Below are 15121 nucleotides of genomic sequence, written 5' to 3' on the forward strand. Positions count from 1 at the left end.
ATTGAAATTTCTGACCTGAAACTTTTAGTGGGTTGAATTAAGATCAGAGATTTTCAACTTGTCAACCCGCTAATCCGAACGAGTGACCCGGGTCAACCTAATTGACAACTGTAAATGTTCGCAACCTTTGTTGGTGGATTCACCAAATTGGTTAGCATTTTTTTTTTAATATCTATGCCCAACCAATCAGGCGTATTATTTCCAATTAATATGAACGTTGTGACAACATGTACGTTATGGGTTAATTAAATCTTTCACTCGATCGATTACTATAAAATCAAAGATACTACATTTTATACATAAAATACAACTTTTTCCTATAGATCTTGTTGATGATAACTTTATTTTTATCATAAGAATTTAGGAGGCAAATATTTAATATGAAAAGTTTAATACTTGATGTAGGCTAAGGATAACTCTCAAGATGCGCAATAGGTATTAAAAACGTTTACGAAGACTATTTTATCAAACTCTAAAGTTGAAAGGTCGTAGTTAATAATTAATGGTTTAAAATATCAAACCAATTTTAAAAGTTCATATTTATTTCCAAGTCACCATAAATTTTGTTTCATTTCTAATTAAGTTTTACGACCAATGTTGGATCAATAATATATTTTCAAAAGTGATCAAGCACATCACAACCCACATGAATACATGATCATCTTGGATAATGGATAAGACTTAAACTTGCAATTTGTATTTTTAACTTTTAAGATGATCATATCGAATTGAATTTCGCCATCAAAGCCATGGTTTATTGAGATTGTTCTTACAAAAATAATATGATGTAATATATCATATCCACATACTAGACCTATAAAGAAGCGGGTTATGAAATCACAATTTGATACGTGATGAAATCTAGCTACTAGCATGATATATATATGTTTAGTGCATCTTTCAATTAATCAAGCTAGCTAACCAGTGTACGTGCAGCTAAAGCCATGAGGGTATTTGAGATTACTTTTCGAAGTGATTATCTGATTATTACTTTTGTAAAACACAAATAATCTAAAAAAATACTGTTTGTATAAAAAAAAGTGATTATTTGCTATGAAACATACTTTTTCAAAACGCATTTTTGAAAACGTATAAATTACTTTGGAAACACAAAATCTATTTTGTAATCGCAATAACAAACACCCCTATAATGCCGCCACTCTATATATGCTGTTAAAGTTCGATCTACACATGTAATCCAAACTAAAGCCCGCGTATACCTTGATATCACTACATAAGTGTTAGAGAAAAAAAAAATGCTCTTGTCGTTTAAGCTACTTGCATGATAATTTTTAATCATAAACTAATTAAATATGCATGTCTTAGAAGGTTAACGACTAGATCTATTTCTTTAATTTTTTCATCCAAAAGGTTTCAGATTTGATAAATTTTTGTAGATGATGTTTGAGCATTTGTATAATCACAAGAAACTAAACCAAATCGGGTGTGCTTATAAAATCGACTCATCATTGTTTGTGTAGTTCGTTTTATCGTTTATAAAGTTGATGTTTATAAATAAATATGTCTTCTTACAAATTGCCTTTTATTAAACTAACTGTTTTATTTCCAAAAATGTATTTCTATTTATTTTTGTAGCCTTATGGGTACGAATTAAATTTAGTTCAGACAGTACAAAAACAAACAATTTCAAATGATTTAGGTTCAAATGTAGCCAATGTGGGGTACGTTAGATAGGGCCAATAGAGGAGTTGTGTGATGACCACAGGTGACCATGACAACCCACGTACAATTTATATAAAATTCTATATTTTAGTACTATTTTTAAGTATTTAATCAGTTGGTAATTGACATTCCCAGACCAGAGTTTTGACTTTTGTGATTTAACTTTACACTTATTAGTATCATGAAAACTGTTTGGCAATCCCAAGAAAAAATCATGGCTCCGCTACTGGATAGGGCTGTTTAAAACTATTCGTGTTTGTATACGTAATATGTAAATCCGAAAATTCGATCCAATTTTATCCGAAAAGTTCCGAAATTTCAGATATCGATTTGGATTTAGATAAGGATTTTATTGAATATCTCTGATATTCTAAAATATCTGAAAAACCTATTTTTTTTATAAGAAAAAAATTCAATATTTTTTTTAATATCCAAAAGTATATGTAAGGTCCGGAAATAATTCATTTTTTTGTGTTCGGATGTTTCGGATACTGATCCGAATATTTTGGATATTTAAAATTTCGAATATAAATTCGAATAGTAAACTTCGGATTATTTGAACTTTGGGATATCCAAACTTCGGATACCCGTATCCTACTTTGAACCACTTTAATTTATGATTAGCCGGCTTGTTAAGAACCTTTTACTTTTTAGATAAATCAAGGTTCAATATATTTAAGTTAGTATTTGGTGTAATTTAGTAGTTAATATATTTGTTTTAAAAGAAATACTAGTAATAATTTAGATTCAAATGTTCAACATGGTTTGCTGGATCAAATATACTCGTATTAATTAACCTCTTAGTAAAAAAACAAACGACGTCTTGCTCAACATTTATATTTCCACGTACATGCATACATATCGTGAAATACACGTGTCAAATTTTTAAAGTTTTAGACATATCTTTAGACACAACAAGACATATCTTTAGACCCAACAATTAGGTTGTAATCATCTTATTAAACTATATGTCCTTTAGAATCTTTACACTTGAAACACAAATCTTACTCCGTATTTCTACATGCATGTTGTATTACTGTTGCTGCGCAGTAAAATCAAATAATGCACACGTACTACTATTCTACAGAAATTCCAGTCATCCTCATCTCGTACAACCATTCATCTAATTAATTTAATGTTAGTATTTCATAAATATTGCTTCTTTAAGTATTGGCTTTTGTTTAACTCTTTTTTGATCCTTGTATTCACTCCATATATATATATATGCTCTTAATAACATGTGTGCACTTTGCACATATACCATATGTTATGGACTTTCCTTATGTATGTTGGTCTATAATATAATAGGACTTTCCTTTGCGTAATCTTTGTTTGTTTGGTTTTTTTTTGCAGATCGAAGAAAATCAAGAATGTGGGAATTAAAGATATCAGAAGGGAATGGGCCCTACTTGTATAGCACAAACAACTTCGTTGGTAGACAACTTTGGGAATTTAATCCGAATGGGGGAACTTCAGATGAAAAAGCAGAAATTGAAAGAGTTCGCCAAAACTACAAAGTAAATAGAAAAAATGGAGGATTCCATGCATGCGGTGATCTCCTCGCGCATATGCAGGTATGTTGCCCTTATCTATATTTCTATAACATCTGCGGGGATCGCTTTTTTTTTTTTTTTTCTTTTCTTTTTTAAAGGAGGATAACCTAAATTCTTATTCTTTATTTACTAATTTAAACATCTCTACCTAATATACCCTTAAATCTAAACTACTCATTTTCTTTTCCCTCTCCTCAAATCATTTTATTACTCTAATTCATTCAAAATCTTTTATCTCAAAAACCGTATACAATAAATTATAAAAATTGTATGGATGTTTTTAAAATTTCATGCTCTTTCATTAGAGCGGTCATTCAATATACTTTCAACGAATTTTTAAATCTGAGAGCGGAGTCGTATGGCTAAGGCATTTGTCTATCACATTCTATGACTTATCACCTCCTATGACTTATCACCCGCAACATCTCACCGCTGCAACGCGCGAGTACTTTCTCTCGTATATAATAAATGTTTTTTTGGTGTAATCATGTTTTCAATTGCGGTGTTTATCACTAACTTCATCAGTTGATTTCATGTCAGCATTTCTTTATTGACACACTGATATAATAATATTGTGAATAGTTATCATTGATCACTTCCTTCATCATATCACCTTAACCTCTAACTAATATTTTATACACACATATCTACTAACATAAACAAAGAAGAAAAAAAAATCAAACGCATGACATCACCTCATCACAAACTCATTGAGAGAAAAAATAAAAACTAGGCACCAAGTGATGAGTTGGTCGGGTTAATGCAATGGCATCCTTTGAAGGCGCACCAATAAAGAAACTGATAAACAAATGATCGGCCGGTTGAACCTATTGACACTGCTTTTCTTACACGTTTGGTTGGGAGAAATTCAGAGAACTGAAATGAAGTAGAGAGAAATGAAATTGATTGAGATTTTTATTAAATTCATTTGTTTGGTAATAACAAAGAAATTAATCTGAGAAATAAACATAAATCATTTTTTGTGTTTGTAAGAAAATCAGAGAAATATAAATTTTTTTTTTTCAATTATTTAGTAAATATAATAATAAATTCAAAAATATTAGTTAATGATTATAAAAAACTTTTGATTGGTAATGAAATTTAATTGACTTTATGCTTCAGCACTGAGGATGAGCAAAAGACCTGAAACCCGCGACCGAACCAGAATCGACCCACCCGAAGCTCTAACGGGCCGAGTTACGGGTCACGTTTTTAGCGCATTTACGGGTCACGGGTTGGACGGGTCGGGTCGGGTCGGGCCGGGTGAAGTCAAAAACCGAAAAATTGTGAAGGAAACATGTGACTCGCCTGAGCCTGAACCGACCCAAACCTTTACCGGCCGGGTCACGGTTCTTTTTTTCATGCTCTCGCGGTTCACGGGTCATCCCGGTTTGGGCCGGGTTTCGACCCGTGCAGTTCAAACCATTCTATGATGCGTACTGTGCATCGTCCTTGGAAATTTTCAATAAACGCAGATATAATGAGTAAAGACATAAATAGTAATTGAATATAAATTTTTAATAAATGCATAAATCACAACTAAGTATAATTTAATTTTTAAGATTAGAAATTGGGGGAAAGTATATACATTATATAATATCTTTTTATGGTTGATTTTTTTTTCTTTTTAAAAAAGTTTAATGATTAAAAAACATATACCTTATTGTTAAGGATTTCTAAAAATATTCTTAGTTTCAATTATTGGAGATGGTCTAATAACTACTAAATCGTTTATTCGATCTATTTTAAAATGAATGTTTTGATAATTTTTAACCATAACTTTACTTATTGTGGGAAATGAATGTCTTAAAATAAATGTTTTGAACATAAATAAATTATTATACAACTACCTAATAGAGTAAGATTTTGTGAATTTATTGATATATACTAGATATGTTGACATGATACAAAAATTAGAACATCCCATTATTGTTCATTTGCTCTGTCATAGCACGGATCTTTGTGCTCCCACCGTGGTACACTACTCTACTAGATTTTAGACTCGTGTTCGACACTGGACACGGAGTTTACGATATTATCAATATTAAATCTTCATACATTAGTTTATAAAAGCTTATAATTTTGAAGATATCCGATTTTAAGTGTTACTTTGCAAGATGTAATACAAATAACCACATGTTCGTCACTGTCATTATTAGCTGAAACATATATTGATAGAATAGTTTGTCGTAGTTATTTCACAAGGCACATGCTACAATATTTTCTCTATTATAATTTTTTGAAACCAGTTGTACTCATAATGTGATATTATTATGAAAAAATATTAAGAATTAAAATATAAACATACTTGTGATCATGTACATGACATTCAAGTATATGTGTTTGATCATGATGCGACTCATACCATGAATATTTTTATTTTCAATCACTATTCTATGATAATTAGATAACAATTAGGATTGTTTTCATATTCATTGATAACGATTAGGACTCTTGATTTGAGTGACAATTGTAACTTTAAAAAAATAAATATAAATACTTTTTGTATTTTTTTTTAAATTAAAAAAAAAAATTCTCAAGTTGATGGCTAAAAATAAATATAAATTAAATTTTTAGGGTTAAAAAGTGAAAATTATTGATGGAAAACAAAAAGTGTAAATTAATGAGACTTTTTTTACAAATTAATATAAATACTAACATAATAATATATTTGGATAATGAGTATTATGATTTTTAATTTATGGTTAATCTAAATGATGACATAAGCGAGAGTCAATTTGATGAAATTAAACGATTGGATTGGTTAATAAATAATTAGTTCAACTCTTTAATAGTATATATTAAGATAAGATTAAGATTAAGATTAAGATGTTTTAATTATTTGTCGAATAATATATTTTAAATAACATCTCACAATTATGATGATTATTATATTTTGTTAAAAAATTGAAGAAATAACATTATTTGTAATATGTACTCGTAATATTTAGGCTGTAAAAGAAGAAGAAATAACATTATTTGTAATATGTACTCGTAATATGTACTCGTATTATTTGTTTATATTCGCTTGTTTAACTTATCAAATGATTCACAAACACGTAAACAAAATATTTGTGTTCATGTTCGTTTATTAATAAAATTGGCTTCTTGTTGGTTTTCTTCATGAACATAAATTCACGAACATAAACAAAAGAACACAAACGAATTAACACTAATGAAAGAAACATATGATTAAAAGGATTAGACTTCGTTGGTGGAGTTTTTTTTAATGGTCTCGGTTTTCCGTGTTTGTACAATGGATTAGGTTAAAGGATTTGGAGGTGTTTGATGGGTTGGACGGCGATTCCCTGCTGGTAAGGTGTGAGAACCTTTTGTACGCCGGTTTAGATGTATTTTAGATCTCTTAGGGTTTTGCCCGTGGATCTTGTATGTGTTTTAGGGTTTTGGCCGTAGTAGGCATCATGATAATGATTAGGGTTTTTCCCATGATGATCATGATGATGATCATTTAGGGTTTTTGGTATTTAGGGTTTTCCCCCGTGATAAAGATCATGTCCTCTCTCCTTTTTTCCTCCTCCTTTTATAGTGCAAATATGACTTGGAAGGGAAGAAATAGGATCAGAACGAATCTCTTATTGCTGATGGAGATTTCCTCTAATTTAGGAAGTGATATGATAGCCTTTATTCGTGCTTATCTTCTTTTCCCCAGGCTATGTGATATCCTGGTGATCTTTTTAGCCTACCTAGGGTGAGGCTTTATCCTGGGTGACGGTGGGTATACCATCATTCCGTAAATGGCAGGACTGTTTAGAACTCTTTCGCATTCCTAGTAGTTTAATACGAGTAGAAAATACGACTATATATTGATTGAGAAGAAAATACTTTTTGCAAATTGTTGAAGCTAAAAAGACTGTTATTTGTGTATTGAAGCTAATAAAAGAGAGTGGAATCGATGTTACAAGCATAGCTCCAAGAAGACTAACGCAAGATGAAGAAGTAAACTTTGAAGCCATAACGACCGCAGTTAAGAAAGCGGTCAGACTGCATTGTGCAATCCAAGCGCACGACGGCCACTGGCCTGCTGAAAATGCCGGCCCTATGTTTTTCACTCCCCCACTTGTAAGCATTAAGATTAGAACAGAACTAAACTGCTATGTCCGGCCTAGTAGTTACTTACATTCTATCGAACATCTTAAGATAAATTTTGTTATGTTGCAGTTGATTGCTTTATACATTAGTGGTACCATCAACACTGTCTTGAGTGGCGAACACAGGTTTGAGATGATACGCTATTTCTACAATCATCAAGTACGTAATCAAATCGCATTAACATTATGCTACAAGTATAACTATAGACATATATAGTTTCCAAAAAAGATCTCGAGTTGTCACTTGTTTCTTTGTGTACTTTTAGTGTGTTCTTCAATTCAAACAGAAGTAAACGAAACCACATATTAAGTAGTAAAAGTGTCTTTGAATGCAGAATGAAGATGGGGGATGGGGATTTTATATTGATGGTGAAAGTACGATGATGGGATCCGTAATGAATTACATAGCCTTACGCATACTAGGAGAGGGAGAAACTGATGGTGATGGTGCAATAACTATAGCGCGTAAGTGGATACTTGATCATGGAGGCGCAACTTCTATTCCCTCTTGGGGAAAAGTTTATCTTTCGGTAACAATCATCTCCATATATACTGTGATATGTATATATAGCCAATTTATGAGTATATTGTATCCTATAATCCATACAATTTTAGTAGAACAGAAAAAAGAAGAAGGATAACTCTGTTATTATACAGCTAGTCATGCTCTTTGCCAATGGATTATGCTTTGTGAAATATGCATACTCTTGCAACCTCTGCGACCATTATATTTCTAAGATTATGTGGATTACTTTTATACTCTATACGGTACCGTCATTTATAGGTTCTTGGAGTCTATGAATGGGCGGGTTGCAACCCGTTGCCCCCAGAATTTTGGCTTTTCCCAACTGCATTTCCTTTTCATCCTGGTAATTGTAGTTTTTCATTATAGATTCACATAGTTTTATAATTAAAATTAATGCAGGAATGTATTTATTTACTTTTTTGGTTTTTTTAATAATACACAAATCAAGTCTTTCTTTGTTATTCTTATGGTTTATGAAGCTGAGATGTGGTGCTACTGTCGGACAACCTACATGCCAATGTCATATCTGTATAGGAGAAAAATCCAAGGACCAATCACACATCTTGTATTATCATTACGCAAAGAAATTCATAGCACCCCTTATGAGGAAATTGATTGGAATAAGCAACGGAATAATTGTTGCAAGGTAGGTATATATAGGCATTCTTATAGCCAACAAGAGAAACTTTTGCTGTGTACTGATTGATGCCACCCCTAAACAAAGACATGGTTTGCACTTAATTCGTCCATTGGATTTTATATCCTAACAACTCCAGCCACTTTCGTAGTTCTTTTAGAATGTAACTATAAGTGGCTCTTAGTTTGTGATAGATATATTAAATTTCTTGTTTGCAGGAGGACTTGTTCTACCCACATTCATTTCTTCAAAATGCACTGTGGCATAGTCTCCACTACGTTATGGAGCCCGTTCTTAAATACTGGCCATTTTCTACACTACGACAAAAATCTCTCAAAAGAGTTGTTGAACTTATGCGCTATGAATCTGAACAAACTAGATACATGACAATAGGATGCGTTGCAAAAGTAAACTTTCTGCCCAAGTTCTCAAAAATAAATTAACGTAAAATAAATAACATAAGATTGATTTTTTTTACCATGTAAAGACTATCCAAAATTTTTCTTCTGTTTTGCACAGAGTCTCCAAATGATGTGTTGGTGGGCAGAGAATCAAAATGGAGATGAGTTCAAATATCACCTTGCCAGACTACCCGATTACTTATGGATTGCAGAAGATGGAATGACGATGCAAAGTTTTGGTAGTCAACTGTGGGATTGTGCTCTCGCAACTCAAGCAATTATTGCAAGTCAAATGACCGAGGAATACGCTGATTGTCTTCAGAAAGCACACTCCTACATAATAGAATCACAGGTTGTTCCTTGTTAATATACAAAAACATCTAATACAATTTATGAATAATACAACTAATATTGATGTATGCAGGTCAAAGAAAATCCAGCAGGAGATTTTAGTAACATGTGTAGGCAGTTTACAAAAGGGTCATGGACCTTTTCAGATCAAGATCATGGGTGGACTGTCTCGGACTGCACAGCTGAAGCTCTAATGGTATATTTATATAGTAATGGTACTTTCAGTTTCTGTATGTTTATCAAAAGAATTTAACCTTCACATTTTTCTGCAGTGTCTACTCTTATTATCAAAAACGCCGAAAGCAACTACTGGAGAAAAAGATGATGTTTCCCGACTATATGACGCAGTGAATGTGCTTCTTTACATGCAAGTAAGAGAGTTTATGCAACTTCTTTGGATATTATTGCTATCTTTCTTTTTGAAACTTTATAATATACGAATGGGTTTAATTGTTCATCTTCTGCCAGAGCATAACCACAGAATAGAAACATTTATTCTCTTTTCTCATCTCTGCATTCAGAGTCCAGTAAGTGGAGGATTTTCTGTTTGGGAGCCACCAATTCCAAAACCATTTCTACAGCTTTTGAATCCTTCAGAGGTGTTTGCAGATATTATAGTTGAGAAAGAGTAAATCTCCAACACATTTATGTTTTACTTTCAGTTTATTATTAGGAGTTAGATTCTGAAATCACGGTTATTATTTACCTTTGTGTGAGCTAGGCATGTGGAGACAACATCCTCAATCATTGTAGCTTTGGTAGAATTCAGACGTATCCACCCACGACATAGGGAGAATGAAATAGCACTTTCCATTTCAAAAGGAATACGATTTATAGAGGAAAGACAACGGGATGATGGTTCATGGTAAGCTTAAAATTAGTATGTACCATCACACTACGCCGAAGGTAGTGTGTGGGTCACATTCCATCACACAGTGTCACATCATTCCTTCTTCGGTGTCTTGCCTTAAGGCATATAAAGCAATTGCGTTAGGCTGCAAGATCAATCGGGCCAAATTTCTGTGTATATGTCTATAGTATTGTGCAACTCTGTGTAACGATTGACCAAGTAATTGCAATCATTTTTAAAGTAGATAATGAATTCCAGTTATAAATAGGAGGTATCAATTACTTGAGGTTAAAAAATATTTACTTGCCACAATAATTCTAGTATACTATTTAACACATGTTTTTATGATGTCCCGCTTATGTAAAGCCCTAATCAAACATTTTGCTTTAGGACTTCGATGCCTTGGGACGGATTTAAGCCCATCATACAGACACATAATTTCACACCCTCCATCACACCGGGCGCAAAAGCCCACACCGTATGATCTAACAGATTAATCTGCTATCCGTTTTGGAGATTGCTTGGTACTTGGTAGTATGAAGCAGTTATTAATTGCACATCCAGTCATTATCGTAATAACTTGACATTTTGGGTAAACTGCGTGTAGGTATGGCTATTGGGGAGTATGCTTTATATATGGAACATTCTTTGCCTTAAGGGGTTTAGGTTCAGCCGGAATGACATATGACAACAATGAAGCAGTTCGGAAAGGTGTGAAGTTCTTACTTTCAATACAGAACGAAGAAGGTGGGTGGGGAGAGAGCCACAAGTCTTGTCCTACCGAGGTATGCTTTTTATAGTTCCTAAAAGGTCAAATCAGATAATCAAATGTTCTATCATAACCTCTAAGCAGAATGCAAAATAACCAACTACTAATACTAGAATAGTGCAACTATTGAAGTTATCTCCTGTTTCTGATGAGATCATTTAGATATACACACCGTTGGATGGAAAACGAACAAATTATATGCAGACATCATGGGCTATGCTTGGTCTTATGTTTGGTGGACAGGTTGGTTCCATGACTTTTTCTCAAGGTTTTCATCAAAGCCCAAAATTTGCTGATCTTTTATCTTTTATCACTTATTAACTAGGCGGAAAGAGACCCATCGCCTTTACATAAAGCAGCAAAGTTGTTGATTAACGCTCAGACGGCTAAAGGAGATTTTCCTCAGCAGGTAAACCTTAAGAATTACTCGAGTCAAACTGTTAAAACACATACATATAGTCTTCAAAGAAAATAACAGAATCATGCGGAATCTACAACATCTAATGCTGACATATGTCATAAACTTGATGTTTTGCGTAAATCTTCTACTTTATGACGTCAAACATCTAAACAGGAAATTGGGGGAGTTTATATGAAGAATTGTCTGCTGTTATATGCACTACACAGGAACATTTTTCCACTCTGGGCGCTTGCAGAATATCGTAAACGTCTTTGGTAGCCTACGTAAAGTCAGTCACTCAAGCATAACTTACGATTCTCTCGGTTGATTTGTCGTATGAATTACCATTCTAACTTGGCAATAATATATATGCAACTGCCAGAATTGAAACAGATACTTCTAGTATTATTTAAACTAATTTCCCTTTACCTATTTTCTATACGAAAACGGTACCTGCGCATTGCGGCGGGGTCAGGCGGATCCATGTTAAACAAAGGGTATTCACTTGCATACCCTATAAAAAAAATTACCAGTGTAAAAATCTAGCTTTTTTGGAAATTTTAAAAAAGTAATACACTAGTGCATACCTTGTAAAATGTGTGTATACTATACCCTCTGTTTGAGAACCAATTCAATGACAAGAGGAAACAGATGAACTGGCAGAAGGGGAAGAGTCTTGGAGAAAAGATAGATAGAGAAGTGAAGAAGAAATAGACGTTTGAGAAGAAATAGATGTCTTGGACTTTGGGTATTTTTTATGTGTTTTTTAGTCTGGTCCCTTATATAACATGATAAAAGAAATATTGATTATAGATTTATAGTAATTTACTTCAACATCGAAGAAGTTACGTCGGCTATGCTTGGCACAAGTTTTTCAAAAGTTTTTTATAAGCTTTAGCTTTTTATTTAAATTAAAAACTTTTAAAATATTAAGAGCTTTGTTTGGATGCAACTAGCTTTAGCTATTATTTGAAAGAAAAAACTCCAAATTGAAACGCTAATTGAAGTAGCATTTCAGAAGCTTTAGCTTTTTGACGAAACTTTTAAAGTTGCAGCTACAGCTACCATACCAAACACTTTTAAAAAATAAAAGCTACAGCTTATAGCTCCAATTAAAAAGCTACAACTTACAGCTTGAATTAAAAGCTACAACTACAAGCTATAACTAACAACTATACATACCCATTGTATAGTCTTGTTTTTTGTTTTTATTAAATATTTCTATTGTTTTGTTTTATTTCAATATTTTAAATAGTTTGGTTAAAAATATTTTGTATAGTGTTGTTTTAACCCATCTTTGGTTTAACCTATATTTTCATAGTCTATTTTTGACTGAAATTTTTTGTATAGTTTTGTTTTAAGTTATTTTTTCATAGTACCATATCCTTAATCGCAAAAAATTTAAAATCAAGGTTTAATTAATCAAATTATAACCTCTAAATCTTCTATCTATTTGTAAATTGTTTTCTCTTTAATTGTATTTAGAACACGAAAGGGTTAGACTTTTGTTAGTCATTTACGAGTATATTCAAATTAACAATTTGAACATTTTTTTAAAACCAGTTTTAAACTTTTTTTTTTTATAATTTGTATATACTGTAATGTTTTGAAATTTTTGTTCATGTGTTTATGTGTTCTTTGTTTGTTTGCTTTGGTTTGTAAACACAAATGAATAACATGATCACAGTTGCGTCTTTGGTTATTTGTTCATGAACCATTCGTTAAACTAAACGAATAAACATGAAAAAACTCTAATTTGTGTTGGTTCGATATTCATTCAAGCCTTACTAAAAACCCAACAAAAATACCCAAGTAGAAATCATACAACATTTCAAAAAAAAATTCTCCCGGAAAATGCATACCTAATGACGGATTCCTAGATCCGCCACTGGCGGGGTGGTGATGTAATGGCGGCGGCGGTGGCAGTGATGGGGTGATCTACCTGACAGGCTCTGCCCATAGCCGTACGGGCTTTGCCCTCGGATTTAAAAATTCGTCGAAAGTATATTAAATAACCACTCTAATGAAAAAGCATGAATACGGTTTTTGAGATAAAATTTTTTAAATGAATTAGAATAATAAAATAATTTATGGAGAAGAGAGAAAAAAATGATTGGTTGAAATTTGAGGAGAGGGAAATGGTATTATAGTTATTTTACGTAAATATTGAATAGATAAAAGAGGCATTTTGGGTAAGTAAATGTTGAAACTTAAAATCAATATTGAAATTTTAAGTTTAATGTTGAAAATCAAACATGAATTTGCTTTATAATATAATATAGATAGATATGTTAGAAACTTAGAATCATACAATTACTAGCAAAAATTTAGAAGTACTAATTATACTATTATACAAAGCATTTTGTTTTGTTAGTGGCTCGAATCTAGCAGTTACAAACATCCAAACGGATAGTATGTTCGAGGTAGCAATCCGAAGGCACCCCTGGAGACCAAGGGTGCGATGTCACGTCCTTTACTATTCAACACCAAGACATTTTAAGATTTACCGTCCATGTTTTCAAACACCTTGCAAACAATCCGCCTACAGGAGGACATTGTTGCCCACCACTAGAAACTGTATGCATAGAATGTATGAGAAAAAAAAAAGATTTAGTGTCGAACAAGTCTCGTTTGTAAAAACTTGTCCAAAATTTAAGATTTCATGATATGGACCATCTATAAGTTACTGAGACAAACATATAACTGGTGGCGAATGTAACTCGGCCCACCAGGTAGAATGTGACCGGGAGGGAGTGAGGGACACTAGTTCACCACTTATAGTATTCTTATCATCGGTAGTTTAGAGGGTTATCAACCCGGAAATGGGCAGGTTACCGATTCAATAACACCCAATTTTTTTTTTGCTTTGGCCTGTTTTCATAGACCGGGCAGATTTTCACTTGAACCTGGGTGACCCGTGAATCGAATTCAAACTAGTGTTTTTCTTTTTTCTTCGGAAAAATAAGGAAATAGCCATAATTATTTTACCAACTTTTGGTGTAGTTAATTATTACTCGTATTTAACTATTTATAATATTTGGATTTGATTATATAGTTTGTGTTTTTGTGTAATAATTTTGAATCTTGTGTTTAATTTTAAAGCTTACATTCTTGTTACTTGTTAGACTAGTATCTAGTATTATTGTTCTTTAGTGAAATGAATTGTATGACATTTAAGGTTAAAAAAGCAAATTTGCCATTTAAAATGTATGTGAACCGTGAAAAATAAATTTGCCACTCATTTTATTAGGGTTTTGTTAAAAGAATTCCTAAAGGTTTTTGTTAAGGTGCATTAATTAGTTGTACACTTACAATAAAATTTAGGAAGTGAGCTTTTAATATGAAAATTTACAATCTTTTTATGCACGTTAAATGAAACTCTAAGGACTTTGTTTAACATTTTTCTTTTTATTATAACGGCAAATTTGCCACTCAAAATACATATAAAAAGCAAATTTGTCACTCTTTTTTATTACAAAAATTTATCTAACAATCTTTCCGACAGATACTTAGGTGCAATTTTGTTCTTACATGAGATTTGTATTTGTCAAAATAATCATATTCGTTTCATAGTTTTTGGCCTTTGGTCATCTAGCAATCTATTTCGTAGATAAAGTTATAGAGAGAATATCTAAGGATTAGTTTTTGGATTACTTTTTTTATAGGTACCGGTCTAGAGACAACTCTAAATGCAAACCGGTATACTTGAATCCTGACCCGAACAACCCATATATATATATATATATATATTATGTTATCTAATAGTATCACTATTTCCAATGGATATTAAGAAGTATGAAACTTTAATTGGGCTCAATCGTACAACTCAAAGAAAATCATAT

General features: G+C 32.3%; 1 protein-coding gene and 1 long non-coding RNA gene across 3 annotated transcripts; one reads left to right on the forward strand and one right to left on the reverse strand.

Annotated features, from left to right (window-relative positions):
- Nucleotides 1-2983: 2983 nt before the first annotated feature.
- LOC122580975 (dammarenediol II synthase-like) lies at nt 2984-11558 on the forward strand. The gene is made up of 16 exons (XM_043753120.1): nt 2984-3257; nt 7128-7316; nt 7416-7505; nt 7681-7875; nt 8130-8214; nt 8351-8517; nt 8727-8915; nt 9028-9261; nt 9334-9456; nt 9533-9631; nt 9782-9888; nt 9982-10125; nt 10718-10895; nt 11042-11122; nt 11205-11288; nt 11454-11558. The coding sequence occupies exons 1-16, from the start codon at nt 3054-3056 to the stop codon at nt 11556-11558; spliced, it is 2274 nt and encodes a 757-aa protein (XP_043609055.1). The 5' UTR covers nt 2984-3053.
- On the reverse strand, nt 8722-12014 carry LOC122580984. 2 transcript variants are annotated; one of them, XR_006320937.1, is made up of 3 exons: nt 11867-12014; nt 11733-11793; nt 8722-9242 (listed from the first exon to the last, which is right to left on the reverse strand). It is a non-coding gene; the product is annotated as an uncharacterized LOC122580984 (long non-coding RNA). The 2 variants fall into 2 exon arrangements; XR_006320938.1 differs by having other exon boundaries at nt 11709-11793.
- Nucleotides 12015-15121: the final 3107 nt, after the last annotated feature.

This window comes from Erigeron canadensis, chromosome 9, assembly GCF_010389155.1.
Source record: "Erigeron canadensis isolate Cc75 chromosome 9, C_canadensis_v1, whole genome shotgun sequence".
NCBI lineage: Eukaryota > Viridiplantae > Streptophyta > Magnoliopsida > Asterales > Asteraceae > Erigeron > Erigeron canadensis.

Coding starts and splice junctions, on each gene's coding strand:
- LOC122580975 (XM_043753120.1), top strand. CDS start 3,054: ATGTGGGAATTAAAGATATCAGAAGGGAATGGGCCCTACTTGTATAGC. Junction 7,506..7,680: donor GCTATTTCTACAATCATCAA/GTACGTAATCAA, acceptor CTTTGAATGCAG/AATGAAGATGGGGGATGGGG. Junction 9,632..9,781: donor ATGTGCTTCTTTACATGCAA/GTAAGAGAGTTT, acceptor CTCTGCATTCAG/AGTCCAGTAAGTGGAGGATT.